Source organism: Eurypyga helias, unplaced genomic scaffold (genome assembly GCF_000690775.1).
Source record: "Eurypyga helias isolate BGI_N326 unplaced genomic scaffold, ASM69077v1 scaffold16106, whole genome shotgun sequence".
NCBI lineage: Eukaryota > Metazoa > Chordata > Aves > Eurypygiformes > Eurypygidae > Eurypyga > Eurypyga helias.
This window is the reverse complement of record NW_010254831.1, coordinates 16,888-32,269: the sequence shown is the minus strand read 5'-3', so window position 1 is coordinate 32,269 and position 15,382 is coordinate 16,888. Positions and strand designations below refer to the sequence as shown.

General features: G+C 39.0%; 1 protein-coding gene across 1 annotated transcript in view; it reads right to left on the bottom strand.

Moving 5' to 3' along the window:
• The window catches only part of LOC104510792 (inositol hexakisphosphate and diphosphoinositol-pentakisphosphate kinase 2-like), a gene marked incomplete at both ends in the record, with an annotated part of 38,840 nt that overhangs the window by 7,585 nt on the left and 15,873 nt on the right, over positions 1–15,382 (bottom strand). The window contains 10 exons of the mRNA XM_010153152.1: positions 3,038–3,100; positions 3,988–4,107; positions 6,163–6,232; positions 7,476–7,649; positions 9,989–10,162; positions 10,878–10,994; positions 11,081–11,188; positions 12,323–12,437; positions 12,620–12,747; positions 14,374–14,597. Of these exons, the coding sequence (XP_010151454.1) occupies positions 3,038–3,100; positions 3,988–4,107; positions 6,163–6,232; positions 7,476–7,649; positions 9,989–10,162; positions 10,878–10,994; positions 11,081–11,188; positions 12,323–12,437; positions 12,620–12,747; positions 14,374–14,597 (1,293 nt within the window). The remainder of the gene's footprint in view (positions 1–3,037; positions 3,101–3,987; positions 4,108–6,162; positions 6,233–7,475; positions 7,650–9,988; positions 10,163–10,877; positions 10,995–11,080; positions 11,189–12,322; positions 12,438–12,619; positions 12,748–14,373; positions 14,598–15,382) is intronic.

Sequence of the window (15,382 nt, the reverse complement as noted above, 5' to 3'; positions counted from 1 at the left end):
CCGCTCTTCGTCCAACTGCATTTCAGAAGAGGAAAGTATGTCCAGTGTTTTCAACATACAGCTGTAACATTACAATTCTGTAAATTTACAGTGGCTACATTTCTTTTAAGATACTTAAATGAAGAAACAAGAGTGAATGAAATGTTTAGAATTTCAGTTCAAGGTACATTCATTAGAGATGGCATTATGGCTGTGAACTGTTCACTCCCCAAAATAATAAGCTTCAATATGCCTGTGATATCCAGTGGTCCCCACTCACTCCCCATTTAAAGCTTTGCAGAGAGAAGTAACTCAAACAAATTTCAACCCCTAAATGTCTGTATTTATAATTGGATCCACCTTGGCCATACTCAAATTGGGGGGACTGTCGCTTCAAATACGCAATCATCTGAAGTGTACTTATGTCAGCTTCACCTACGTTACAAATAAAAAGTTGCATTTCACGGAAACTCGGTTTTCATGTACAAAAGAAACACCACGACATACTTGATTTCTGTTTTCCTATAAAGGCAGTATCTAAGCTTCAGTGTAAGCACTAAGATGTCTGGCATACGTATTAATATTCTAAATAACTATGCATGCATGCAAAGCGCAAACCCTTTCTTTGCGTTACAGTAAAATACAAGATTTGTCTCTTTACCCTGGCATAAAACTGTCACTTGAATGAGGATTTAATTTTTTAAAAATTTTGCCTAGAACGTCATGGGACAATGTCAGGTGAACTTTTTAATAACTATTACTGATAAAGCGGAGTGTTACAGAAAACCAGAAAGGAATTTCAAAATACACCCATGCTCTTTAAAAACAAAATAAGAAAAAAAAAGAAAAGGAGTTTTCTTCTTTCACGAATTTCCCCTCCGTGGGTTTTTGTGCAGTTTTGACAATTCTGCTATCAGATAGCCATATCCCAGGATGTTGTTGTAGTATCTCTGTGTCTAAGGAATATGACTATGATGCCCTAGAAATCTATCCGCAGTTTTTCATTAGAGTATTTTATGATGCTGCAAAAAAAAAAAAATATTAACGATGAAGAAGCCTGACAGTATCCCTTTAAAAAAGCAATTTCTTGCAAACCGACATCCTTTGAGCTTTGGCTGTCTTTATTCTTAAAGGACTGTCCCCGTCAAAAGGCAAGACAATGAAAGGGTTAACGCAGCGCCTCAAAAAGCCACCCTGCTGTCTTACATTCAAAAGCTATAGAGACATACCACTGGAGCCTAGAAATTCCACAGAGGAAATGGACCAGCACCTAAGGAGGTGTGGGTGTTCTGCACAGAGGCCCAGAAAATAAGGTAAAGCACTGTCAGAAGATACTTGTTTCACCATGTTCCTTGAACTAAAGATGGGGGGGGAAGGGGTAGTCTGAAATGAGTTAAGAGGGTGTGATAACAACATAAAAGTAAGGAAAAACAGGATGAAAAGGACAAGGATAATCAAAATGATAGTCCAGAGGACAGACAAAACAACATCGACATGTTCTTATGTTAGTAGAGAAACCTTGGAAACCTGCAGGATGCTGAGGTTTCACAGGAGCTCCTACAGCATGCATTAATCTGGTAAAAGATGTGTGGTAAAACTGTTGTATGAAATGAATCAGAACGATCAATGCATTCATTACAAGCAATTTGGATCCTTTTTTAAAGAATGCAGTCACAAAAAGATAGTGCTAAACGCAACAGAAAGTCATCGTATTATTAAACACTGATACTCCAATGCAGGTCTTACTTTCCAACCTTGAATGTTTTGGAACTATTATTTGGTTTGAGTCTAAAGATAAAAAGTGGACTCCTAACCTTCCTATTCGAAATAGGACACTAGAACCATCCTTTAAGACCAAACGCAGTCTTAATGGTATAATTCAGCCTCACTACAGCAGTTTCCTGCAAGAAGCTCTGCAATGCCGAAAGTCCCTAGGGATTTCCAAATGGACACAACAGAGGACTACTTGGCTCCTCAACAAAGCCAAACAGAAGCTCAGCCTTCTTTTTTTTTTTTTTTTCTTTTTTAGCCTTGTTTCTAAGCAAACACATTTTGAATCTAACACAAAAATGCTGATGGTTTATTTCCACCGCAGTTTCAGTAATAGCACCATCGCTGTACACAGCCAGCAGTCACGCACATTTAAAAACTGCAATTAAGGAATCTGGAAAAGCTACATTAAGATGTGGTGGATGCTGAAGACCAAGCCTGGTTTTCATTAACAGGATACATTTTGGGCCTATTTAGTAACGTAGAAAGGTAGGCAGGAAATATTTTGCTGAGGAAGAGAAAGACATAGCTCTGTCCTGTGCATTAAAACAGACTTTTTTTCTAACTATGGTAGACTGAAGACAAGTTAACTCTCACTCCTGAAGCTCAAGAGGTCAACGTGAGCAGCAGGCAGCTCCCTTGATGCCATTTTTAGTGCAATATCTGCACATCCGATGAACAGAGAAATATGATACGGTAAAATAAATTTTTGGCGGATGATAAATACAGTAATTTAGCAGGAATAGAACCAAACCTTTGGTTTTGTGGTGGTTTGGGGTTTTTTTTAAGTTTTTTTTTTAAATTTTTTTTATTTAGCATCACTTCAAGAAGATAGTCATAAACTCCAGCTGTCAATTAGGTGATTTATTTTAGAATCAGGAGGCTCAGTGAAAGAGCTCAGTAGGAGAAAGACAAAGAAGAAGCAGCAGCTATCAAGAAGTGTACGCCCAATAAAGATCAGAGTTAATTCTGGCTTTATCTTGTACCATACAGTCTGATCACACAAGAAATTGGGGAGAACAGTTTATTGGAGACCATGATTCACAGGAGCACTTCAATTTTTTCAAGGATTTTTCCAAGGAATGAATTTTGATGTTGCATTTATACTAATGAATGGTAAAGAAGGGATTTAGGATATCTAATGATTACAAATATATTTGGAGTTGTGCTTGAAGTTAGGAACGACAGACGGCTGGATGATACTGTACACCCCATATTTTAAATAAAAATGAAAGGGATGAAGCAAGGAACCTTTCGTTTTTGTTTTTAAAATAAAAGCAAAACGTACCATTGGTTGGGTGTCGAGCAAATGAGATAGAAAACCTTTTAACAGCAGAACCGCGTGTGGTGTCTGAGAAAGAGAAAAACAGGTACCTGAAATTTGTAACAGCTACCAAAAGAGGGACATTTTAAAAAAGGAAAGGAAGAAGAAAGAAAAAAAGGAAAGATGAGAAGGTATTAGAACTGAGTGGCATGCAGAAGGGACCGAGGAAAAAGGGCTAAAATCTAAACAGAGGTTAAAAAGAAGAAAATCTGGATTGTTGGTAATTGCAAGATGTGTAATGAAGTGTATGAAAACAAGCAGAATGAGCTGGTGATTCTGGCATACAAGGTTATATCAGGTTAGAGTTGAACACTGAGTAGTGAACTGGGGAGAAAACAGCACGAATACCGTTTCCCCTCAGAGTTACAGAAGTGTGCTCTGGCATCTTTACATTCTGAGATCTAGTGAGCGTTTCTTCTCTACCCCAGATTACCCGAAACTGAAAATCTTCTGACCCTTTTGTAATCCAAACCCCACTGAAAAAAGGTCAGGAATCCTAAAATTTTCACCGTCAGTATTTATTAGTTCATAATTTATTTCCTTCTATATGCTCCAAATAATTTATTTCATTTCAAGACCAATGGGTAATGATAAAACCCGAAGGTTAAAGCGAGAAAAGAATTTCAAAACCAAAATTTTTAGTTTACTTAAAAAAACGCACTTGCTGAAATCTCCTGGCACGCATTACAGGTGTGTGAGCTAGTGTTCAATTCAAGACAGCAACGAGAAAAAACTGTGCCGTTAAGTTAAACGTAAGCAAGCTATGGGCAATAAGGAAGCAACAGAAACTCATACAATCAATACGGAGGCAAAGGATTCTAGGATTCCGCTCAACCCGGTAACCTAGGGTTTATCTTTAGAAGTTTAATGTGGCACGTGGGTTTGTGCGTGCATGTGCGAGAGTGTGCACATACCATCTACGAAGCCAGAAGAAGTCAGCTTTTTACGATGAGTACGAGCATAATCCTGTAGGTTAGGTGCACTTGAAGAACCCCCGAGCACTGAGGCGCTAAACAGGCCCGCACAGTGAGACCCTGATGGGAGTTAGAGAAAATACATACAACAACCAGGTGTTCGTCCATTCACATTGGGGATGCATGCAGCATGCAAGCACATGGCTCTTACCACACAAAAGGCAGCTTTTGGCAGTGCCTTGGACAGGTTCACAATATGCTTGTAATGTCAGAGTGGCACTTGTAGGCTGAAACTACCGTAATTTATTGTGCTTCTACTCCTGACACAGCACCCTCCGCTACATGTGCAAAGAGAGGCCTGGCTTTAACAAAATGAGTTCTTGTCCTGTTTTCACTTTCGGTAGAGAAGAGTGACCAGTTAGCATCGACGTAAACATACCCAAAGCAACAAAACCAAACCACAGTGATGATGATGCGAACGTTGTGTGTTGTAAAATCTGCAGCTCTGAAACAAAGACAAACTGGAAAAATGCTGCTCGTTGCTTTCATCCAAATGAACCTCTGAGAGGCTGCAATGAAGTAACCATGCATTTCCACAGGCTTAATATGGAAATATCCCCCTTCCAACCCCAACAAAACGTTAGCCAAATGGGAAATTACTCCTATTTCAGCTACCGTCACTGACAATCTTACAATCTGAAAATACCTAAAAGTTCCATCAAGTTTAGCTTGACTTCCCTTCCTGAGAAAACGTTTGTCTACATCCATGCAAGTGAGAGTCCTTTTGTTACAACTCGCACATTCCCGCCACTAGGATGGGAGTTTTAAGACGTCACTGAAAGCCACACGCAGGAATATAAACGTTACTTTTATAATCATCAATCACAGATGAAATTCACACACAACAATGAACAAAATGGGAAAAAAAAATGTTGCCATTTTTTTCCTTCAGTTTTTACTACTAGTTGAAAGGAGAAGTGGTTTTTCACTCAGAACTTATCTTTTATGTTTTAGATAAGTGGCAGCAGGTATTTTTTGAAAACCAACTATCTAGCCAGTGATACTTCCTTTCATGACTTCTGATGACCCCGTGAGGGGAAACATTACTAGCACATGTGACCAATCACAGCCAAAATAAATCCATGCCTGGTCTGTGGCAAAAGCCTTCCACACCACATGTAATACCTTCATCTACACACAGAAATACATCAACTTCCACAAGCCATATTGTGTCACAAATCGGCAAAAGAAAAGTTGTTTAACTTTAGCAAGCACACAATAAAAAACATGACTTCGATAAACAAGAGCACCTGATGTATGCATTTTACTACGGGAAAAATATAACAGGGAGAAAAGGATCACAGAAAGATTAGACATACCAAAAATACAGATCTTTATAAAGAAAGGAAAATCTACTTCTAAGTTTATGCACATAGCTTGTGCCTTTTCTACATTTCATTTTTTCCCAGGAAAAGACACACTTACAGAAAAAAATGCAATATTGATTTACAGTAGTGCAAGATTTCACATTTTTACACGAGAGTCATATGTATGCCTGTTTCAAAGAAGCAACAGAAAAGCACCAGTTTAATTAAAAGAATTTGAAACAACCCATTGAATTGCAGCATGATTCGTTCTAATGCTGAAAAGAAGAAATTGATTTTAGGAGAGGGAATGTGTGCAAAACCCCAGATATTACTAAGAAAGTTGAGGTTCGTCCCCCCTCCCCCTCCCCTTTGTAAAATACCTTCAATTCCATCGACTGCCCACATTAGGAAACGCTAATTTTCAAGAAAAGTCGTTTAGCAGTTTCCAGCCTGGGCCGTTTCAACGCAAAAGATTCCTGCAAACCCCAATGCAGCTGATGACTGAGCTTTTGTCTTAAGGATCTACTTTACGCTAAAAATACTCCTGTGTAACTGTTGGGAGCAGTGCAGAGTCAGCAGTGTGGACAGTCTCAAAGAATTTGCCCTTTTCACTTAAAAATCTATGAAAAAACTTTGGCTGCAGAAAAACTGTCCAGCTCACAGGCAGACAGTCAGCCTGTATCAGTGACATCGAGTACTACTGGGTCCTGTTAAGGTAAAAGCTATTCAAAGAATGTGCAGCTGTACAGAACAACAGGCAGATGAAACGCTGCTCACATCAAACAAAACTTCAATTGTAAGCACATACCTAGACCGCTCTGCTTTTGTTCCAGAATAGTTCTTGGTGTTCGTAAGTTACTATTGCTTTCTGATAGGACCTGGACATAAAAAACAGAAAAATAAGGGAAAGCAGAACGGCGGCACGAAATGTCCATTTAACTTGATACAGCAGCCTGTTTCAGACAGACAAGTGTTAATAAGCTGTATGATAAGTGTTAGTAAAAATATGTCAGGGAAACATGAAAGACCATGCAACGTCCCCTTCTGAAGGGAGTCCATTTCACACATGAGTTCCTTGCAATGGAGTGGTGCAAAGCAAGCATTCAGAATGAGAAAGGACACAGACCAAGACAGGTATGAGAACAGACATTTGAGACATTTCATTTCATTTTACCAAATGCACTCTCCTAAACTGCGCCTGTATTGAAAAAAGGAGGGGAGGGAAGGAAAGACAGACAAGCTATTGAGGACACCATACAATCACTGATCCATGCACGGGCTCAATCAGTGTAATCTTCAGATGCTCACAGCCTTTACTGATACAAACTTTTCCTATGTGAATAGTTTCAGGATTTTCCACAATAGTAAGGAATTACGAAAATTTTCAAAGCAAAAGGATATGGTTAACAGAACACCATCCATTGTCATACATGTGAACAATGTCTCGACATACTTGACGGTCTTGAGACCTTCACTGGTACCTCAAAAAAATTCACTTTTTTTTTTTCCCCTCCTGCCTTTGCCCGCCAATATTCAGAAAAATTTCCAAAATATTGTACAAGTCAATGGATGATGTACTGTGTTGGGAGTTTCAGATACTTCCGGATACAGAAGGCGAGAATTATTAGTGCTAGAGTTTTTTCCCTGCAATAGTTAATACCAGGCCACTGAAAATATGATATATGCAAAACAAGTCTTGAACAGCTTTATGAAGTACCAAATAAATTATTCTAAATGGTATTGGTTGCAATTATTAAAAAAAAAAAAAAAAGTTTTTCAATTTACCTACCACCAAATTAAGCAATGCTGTTTTTAAAGTCTTAAAGGACAACTAAACCAAAGCAGAAATCTCTTTCGTTAGGCAATAGACTAAGTCTTTTGTACCGTGATAATATTTACAGTTCCTATAAAGAAACCAAATTTTCACGAAAACCATGTAACACATTTCAGTGGAAAAACATGCGCTTGCTCTTTTTCCCCCAAACATTCTCGGGAAGTAATTTTAAGGAGTGGAAGAATTTGCTTCAAACATAATCCATAACAAGGGATTAGATGTCCTTAAAGACAGTTGGTTGTTGCTTGGAATGCATAATAATGTTTAATGAAGTAAAGTTTAAAAACCTGTTGCCATGAGCCAAAAATACTGGATGTGAAAGCCAATGATTTAGGGGAGACAGGGGAAGAAGTGATTTGTTCCCCTGATCTGCGTCTTCGACGCCCAGTACCCACACCACTGGTGTAATGCAGCCAGGTACCAATACACTCTGGGCTAGACACACTCAGGGGGCTCTCTTCCTGGAAGTGAGAAAGGGGGCAAAAAACAGCAAAGCATGCAAAGTTAGATTCAACCGAGCCAAATGAACAGGAAAAGAAAAAAAACCCAATCTGCTTGCACCCTTTTATATACTGCTTTTAAAACTATTAAACAGCGAATGGGGAAAAGAAGTATTACAACATTAGGAAGTTACCAGTTCCACTTACATCCTTTCACCCAATTTTGTCTTCTAAAATCACTTTAATCAAATTTCTGGTAACCATCAGACAGGAGAGAAACGTAATTGTTACCAATAACTGATTCATAACCTTAAGAATTTCCCACACGTTGGAAACAGAACAGCTGTTATCCTTGACACACTGTTTAATAGTTTTCCCCATCTAAGTTCATCAAACTTTCCTATTTATCACTTAATAGTTTTCATTGCTAGTCTACACACTTATCTAAAAGATTCTCATTTTTAGAACTGCCTTTGAGTCCTCACAGCTGACTCACTGCTAGCAGCACCAACCTAACTGGTAGTAGCTTTCCAGCCTTAAAAAAAAGCCCTAAAAATTACCTGATGCTGGACACCTACTAGGAGTTCAAGGGAGGACAGTGTCAGGCTAAGAGTCTCCCATGCCCTACACCATTAGCAGTCGACATTTTCACCAATACAGAATTTAATTTGCAGTGCCAATGAGACTCACTTTCTCGTTTTCCTTTTAGAACTCTGCTTTTTTTTTTATATTTTTGTAATTCAATCACAGTTGCAATCCTTTTGTAAATACTGCTGACTATACCCCAGATTAAAACTTCCACATAGTCTCACACCTGACAGTGTCCTTTCAAACGAATGGACATAGGTGAAGAGAGAATTGCCTTATACGGGAGGGGGGGTGGGAAAAAAAAGGTTCAAGGCAGTTGCAGTTTAAGTTGCAATGACTCTTTTTAAACACTTCAAAATGCCATTTGGTTTAAATATTCCAAATACTGGTTTTGCAGATTTCAGTAGGCCAGATGAAACTTGCAATTTTACTTTTTCAAAGAAACTTCCATAGCGTACATTTTCTTTAGATCATCTGTTTCTTCCAGCAAACAAAAAAGCACTGAATGCTGAAACACATTCCATCTGAACACATATTATCTGCACAGTCAGATTTTGGCAATTTATGTTATTGATACCTTTTGAAAGTAACTTTTATGTAATTTATAAAAATGAAAATGGTTAAATTTTGAAGTAATAGACCATTAAGTTGTGTGTATTTGAACTCATAACTAGGAGGGGAGTTTGCATGATCACAGTGAAACCAGGTTTTAAAAATCCAAAACAGTGATGTTGTGAGCATTTGTTTATGATAAAACTTGGAAATAGAAAATGTAAGGCATTCACATTGATTATCTCTGTTAATTTATGGAAGTCATGTGAAGTTATACAGACATCCTTGTAGAAAGGAACCATGCATCTTTTTCTCTCCACACTACCAATAACCAAGGTACTCGCAAATCTGTAATACTTTCACTTCATACAAACAGCCCGTTCCCAACACAAACATGGAAGGAAAAGCTTTTGGGGTGGATCTTTATTTCTGATGGGTTTAAGCAACTGAAAATGAAGCAATAAGCTGTTAGTCTGCTTCTAGCATTAATATCACAGAAGTGCCACTGTGCACGACCCGAAGCTTTGTCACTCAACCGTACAAACGGTGTTGGTGACCGTCCCGTGCACCCCCCACCTCTGTGACATTAAAGCCATACCTGTGAAGCACACCTAGACGTCACGGCCCTCAAGACACGAGACCAGACTGTTAAAGGTGTTACGTAAAGAACTCACTGAAACACAACCCCACCCACTTGAAGAAAAGGCTTCCGGTTTATTCTCTTACCTTCAGATGCTTGTCAAGTGGAGCCACTTTCACCCCACATGAAAGCAAATACAGCAGATGACATGTCTCTCACCTCCTCTACCTCCCCTACCGCCCCCAATCCCTCTGTTCCCTCTCAGCACGATCACCCTGAAGGTTTGTTTAATTCCCAATAGCAGCTGTCTTGTAAGGATGAATACAAAAGCAATGTCATGTTAGCTTGGAGATGTAGGTTTAGACTGAAAAAGTCTTCATTTTCAAATACCGGCTTTTCTAAAATGGCTTAAAAAGAAAACATGAAATAAGCATAAAGAAGTAATTCATTAAAAAAAATTCCCTCAGACAAATTACTGCCACGAAGGACTTCCCACAGAGGAAGATCGACCCTTTTGTGAGACATAACATCACATTACTTCTGTGTAATCAAAAGCAGAATTACTTTTTTTTGTTGTTTTCTTAAAAGTAAGCAGAAGCTCATGTCTGTGAAAGACATTATCTAGAAAATAAACACTTACTTCCACAGAACCAATCTTCCTGGATCTTGGAAGGGGTGACTTTCTGTGTATGTGAATCGGGTCTGAAACCATTGGCTTGAACATCACTACTGACCGATCTGTTTCGTCTCTCTTAGGAGCATGTGCCTCCTCATCACTATCATTTCTGTGAGAGGTTTTCTTCGAGCCTTCATTCTACAAACAATACGCCATTAATTTTCAGTTCAGCTACATACCTTGCGATGTGTAGACACAAGTAGCTGTTAGGTAAAGCACTGCATAAACATAAAGCAGGGAATTTTAAAAATACAAGACGTAAATCACGTATTATTGAACAAATCGCTCTAGATTTTAATAATCTCTGTGTATTGGCTCCTAACCAGCCGCAGCCTACGACAGTGTGTTCCTAATTAATCACACTGTCCAGCCAACATATCCTATGCTGATTTTCTGTTGACATTGCCCCACAGGTGAATAGCTTTGCTTTCACTCATTTCTGAAAAAGCAGGCGGCAACGCCACAGACTGGCCCATACCTCTTTGAAAATATCACTCCTCTCCCAGCAATCTGTATTCATACACAGGTCAAACTACCTTACTTTCTTAAACATTGGTTTCACTTGCCAGAGTGCCACTGAAGTGACGCTGATGTTGGTATCAGTTTTCTCACAATGTGTATTTCGTATTTCTAGCAAAAATTCTGGCAAAGCCATAGAAGGTCCGAATTATCTATGTCTACTACCTTAGTGTCCTTTCAAAATGGAACACTGCATTGGGGCTGCCCATATTTTACCAAGTATTCTTCTACCAAAATAAAAATCACACTTGTATTTTTTAACTAATAGTTCCCCAGTCTTTATTTTAGGTATGTCCGCATCCTGAAAAACTAACTCATACGGCATCATTATTACCTCTCTGGAGGCAGGTCTGTATCCATATCCAGCTGGTAAATTTTTATCTTCCTCGCAGCCTTTGGCTCCTGGACTAAAGTGCAGCTCTACATGAAAACGTTCCTCCGAAGAGAGTTCCTGAAGGAAAATGATTAAACAAGTTTACACGTTAATACACAGCTTAGCACCACTCGCTTCTGAAGGCATTTACCCATTTCAAGTACCTTGTTTGGATCCTCATACAGCATGATAACAATCTGTGTCATATAATTGAGTTCGTTGACAACATTCAGATAATCCATAGCTCGTTTCCATTGTTCATCTTTTGATTCCTTATGAAGGGGAAAAAAAAAATTAACAAATAAAACGCAGGTGTTTTCTTTAAAAAGACTGATGATTTCCCTTTTTCCCCATGTACACGGATTTTACATTCACGGCAGAAGTACAAAGCTTTTCACAGCTGAAGAAAAAACAGATACATAACCAGAAAAAAAGTGACTTAAAAGTACTCATCAAATGCACGAAACGTGGAGATCAGCACTTTCATTTCAGTGTATCTTTCACCAGTGGTGATGCATGTCTTCTAAACAGAGGCCTCTCTTAAACTCTCCTGATGGGAACCGTTAACTGTGCAAGAAACCCACTCCAGCTAGTGTACTGTGGAAAATGTTTCTAGATATCACTCTATCAGCCTACAACTAGGAGTGTATCTGCTGTAGCGTATGTCACAGAGGCCTACGATTAAAAAAATGCTCTTACCACCAGCGAGTTCAGTCACCCGTTACCAGAAGCAAGTATGTCAACACAAGCATTTCAAAAGTTAGTGTGTTAACCAAGCCCTGTCTCAGAAGCAGCCACGTAGGCTTCGCTGGTGGTGCTGCATTTATCTTTCCCAAGAGCTCAACAAGGTGATTTCTGAATCTGGAGACCTTGCCATTTTTAGTCCTTGGTTTCAAAGCCAATCAGATGGGAGAATAAGGCACCACCTTCAAGGTATTCTCCAAGAGTATGGGAAAGTGAGACGATGCACTGAACAGCAGAAACTCTGCACTACGTGAGCATTCCTGAAGTCAGGTGGGAGGGTCTTGACAATATGCCAGGGCAAAATTAATAAGGCAGTTCAAAACTTCAAGGAAAAAGAGTTGGAAGAATTATAGGTGACAATATAAGAGAAGAAAATGGGTTATCTGCCCTGTTCTGGTCTCGTTGATACCCTAACATATTCAGCCGAACACACCAATGGAACTCTGCGTTACTTCAGAGGGCGTGCTGATTTCCACCAATGAGCACACCAGCAATTGAAATAGGACTCTGCATGTATAACAGGAAATCAAATGTTTGAAAAACTGTGATAAATTTCAAAGCCATTTAAGAAAAATCAAGCTTTCGATTGGTAACAGTTTTAGTAAGACTGAGCCCTCTTGGTTCCCCTCAACATAAGAAAGTGTTAAAAGTGTTCAACTCACATCACATAAGGCACCATAACGAAGGGTGGATAACAAGGAGTGGACGTGGCTCTCGCTGGTGAAATAGAGCCGTGTGCGAACGTGGCGTTCAGGGGACATAACACCCCTGGAGTAACTTGAAAGAAAAAACAAATCTCATTAGACCACAGTGAGATGTGTCCCTGCCTTAGAAACAGCTGTCAAATAAATAAATAAGTCATACTTTGGCATGGTTTACCTCCATGTGTCTTAAGTTATGGTATATCTCCGTTAACTCTCACGTAAACTAATTAACGTATAAAAAAATAAAAGACTTACAGAGGGTGAAGCTTATTTACAGTATCATCATCTTGAGTTCTCTGAAGGTCAGAACGGATTTTTCTAACTAGAGGAGTGCAGTAACCTTTGGCAATCTCTAGTTTCTCAGCTTTAGAAATACCATATTCCTGTGAAAGAAGAAACTGACTTTCAAAATTCAGTTAAAGATTAAAATGCATTCTAATTTAAAGCTCGTATATTAAAGCCACTCAGTCATCCATTAGTTTGCTCTGGCTGCAACCTGTCTGGTGTAACATTATTATTACATTTGATTGCTGACGGCCCTTCGAGTAACAAGCACTTACTTAGGTTGTGGCTGTCTGATCTGACAAAGAGAAACAGGTTTTCATTCACTAGTTAAAACGCAGAAGTGGTTTCATGTTCTGCTATGATGAAGCTCTCTTTCTGAAGCAAAACCTCTAGGAAATTATTTCTCCTCCCAGCCCACCCCACATGCCCCCCCTGATTTAGATGTCCATGATGCATTTAACCTCACCTGATTTAAAGTAAGTTGTCTTTTTTTTTCTTTTTTTAAATTAAACAATCAATAAAGAGACACAGGCACATTACCTATTTAACACATCTATCTGAGTTTGGGGTAAAAAACCCCACAGAAGACCTCCTATTCACCTCAAATAATACTGAAAATGGTAGTTAGATACAACTGGAAAATAATATAGCTGTTACAGCATTTACAATATTTAAAAAACTGCTTCCCCAGAAGCTTCCTGCTCTGTGTTTCACAAGATATGAAAGTGCTCTCACCATTATGATGGACCTTCTGCTTGTACTACAAAGAAACCTAAGCACTTATCCTCTGCATTATGCAGGCATATCCGGGGGTTTGGTTTGTTTTCTTCCTTCAGTGTGTGTCCTCATTTCACCTGCTCTTCTCTAATACCCTGTTCAAAATTTAAGCTTAATAGACCCACATAACACATACTTATCATTGCTCCTTTTGTCCTCCTTGCTGTCAGGGAGTTTGAGAAATGGGGTGAGGAAGAAGTTCCTTCATTTGCTGCATACAATATGGATAATGCCTCTCTTAGTACAACAGTGCTTTCTTTGTAACTGCAGGGGCACCTGGGGAAAGGTTTTGTCTATTCTGCCCTGTTATCACCGAGCAATTTCATGTCCTGCCGCCTACAACATCTTAGAGCTGACCTGAGTTTAACAGCCTGAAGTATATGGAAGTTTAACTTGTCTGCTTCTGGCATGAAATTCCATGAAACTTCATGCGTACAGTTTTATCAGCGAGTGTTAGCTCTTTGGAGCAGCAGAAAGGTCTTTTCAAATTTAAATTGCTTAAATTAGTTAAATTGTTAAATTAGACAGATTAGGATTACGACTGTCACTTGCTAAAAGCCTAAAAACTGGATTTCTAAAAGCAGGAAGAATGAAATTAAACACAATTGGAGAATATACAGTTGTTTGCAGGGGCTTCACTTAAATTTATGAGGAATGGCTGAGTTGAATCACTTTACTTAATACACTGCAGTGAAGGAAGCAGACATGTTCACAGCACGAATGACTAGAAAAATCCACTTTTAACACAGTTTAAAGAATTATGAATCAAATTTTTCTTACAAAAAATAATCAGCTTGATACTGGGAAAATAAGAGGTAAAGTTAAAGGCTTCTATTACTGCAAAATACAAGAACCTTCAACAGAAAAGACAGAGTAGGCTTTAAAAAAACTTTTGAAAAAGCATTTATTCTACAATTTATTCCATTCAATTAACTGAAAATGCCTACCTGAGGGATCACAATATCAGCTAAAGCCTTGGAAAGCCTGTATAATTCCATTGTGTTTTCTAACTTCAAGGAGCCATTGTGCTGCACGTCATACTTTATACAGTCGTAAATATCAGGAATTTTGCTAATATCGTATCTGCCATTTTTTGTTTTGAAGTCTTTTTCCAGCTTGGCCCACCTGCGCAGCATCAGTTCTAGTGTTTCACTGTGGTACAGCTGAATATCTGGATAGAGACATACCTCATATAAGTAATCAAGACCATCAAGTAATAAAAGGGAGATTTTAATTACGTAGTAGTAACAGTTGAACACAGAGGAATAAGAGGGATCAAATAAGTTAACTGTATTACTTCTAAGAAGCAGGAACAGATGTGCACATGGTTAATTTTACTGCTGAAAGGGTCACAGGTACGTAGGTACATCAAGACAGTAGAAAGCTGCACTGCAGAAATGCACATCATCTCTCTGTTAGAACAGGCCATACATCCCATTCATCACTCTCTCCTGAATGAGTCAACAGCAAGAGCCAAGAGACTGGTAGAAAGGATGGATTATCCTCATCCCAGGACAGGAGATTGGACTAAATAGACCAAACCCACTGATACTACGTACAGGCGATACATACACTGTTCAACCCTCAGAACAGAACCTGTCTGCATACTACACACTGCAGAGACGACTTACAGCAAATAATACAGTATTTAGCTAGTACCAAAAAAGCAGTGTAGACACTCCGGGTCTAGTGTCCCTGTGTCACTGGCTCGCCACAATTAATCCTGAGCGTCATCCTGTGTAACACTGCTATACATCACACAGCAAGCAACACACCTGCAGCAAAGATACCGACACGTAAAAGCATACCGACGTAACCCAGCTTCAGCACCATCAGCTTTTCCTATTACTTTCGTAGACCGCTCAGTTCCAAATAATGAAGACAAGAATTTCTGCAAACATTTGAGGATTAGCCTGAACTTCTTAAAACCACAGAGCCCTTACCTTCAATATGACC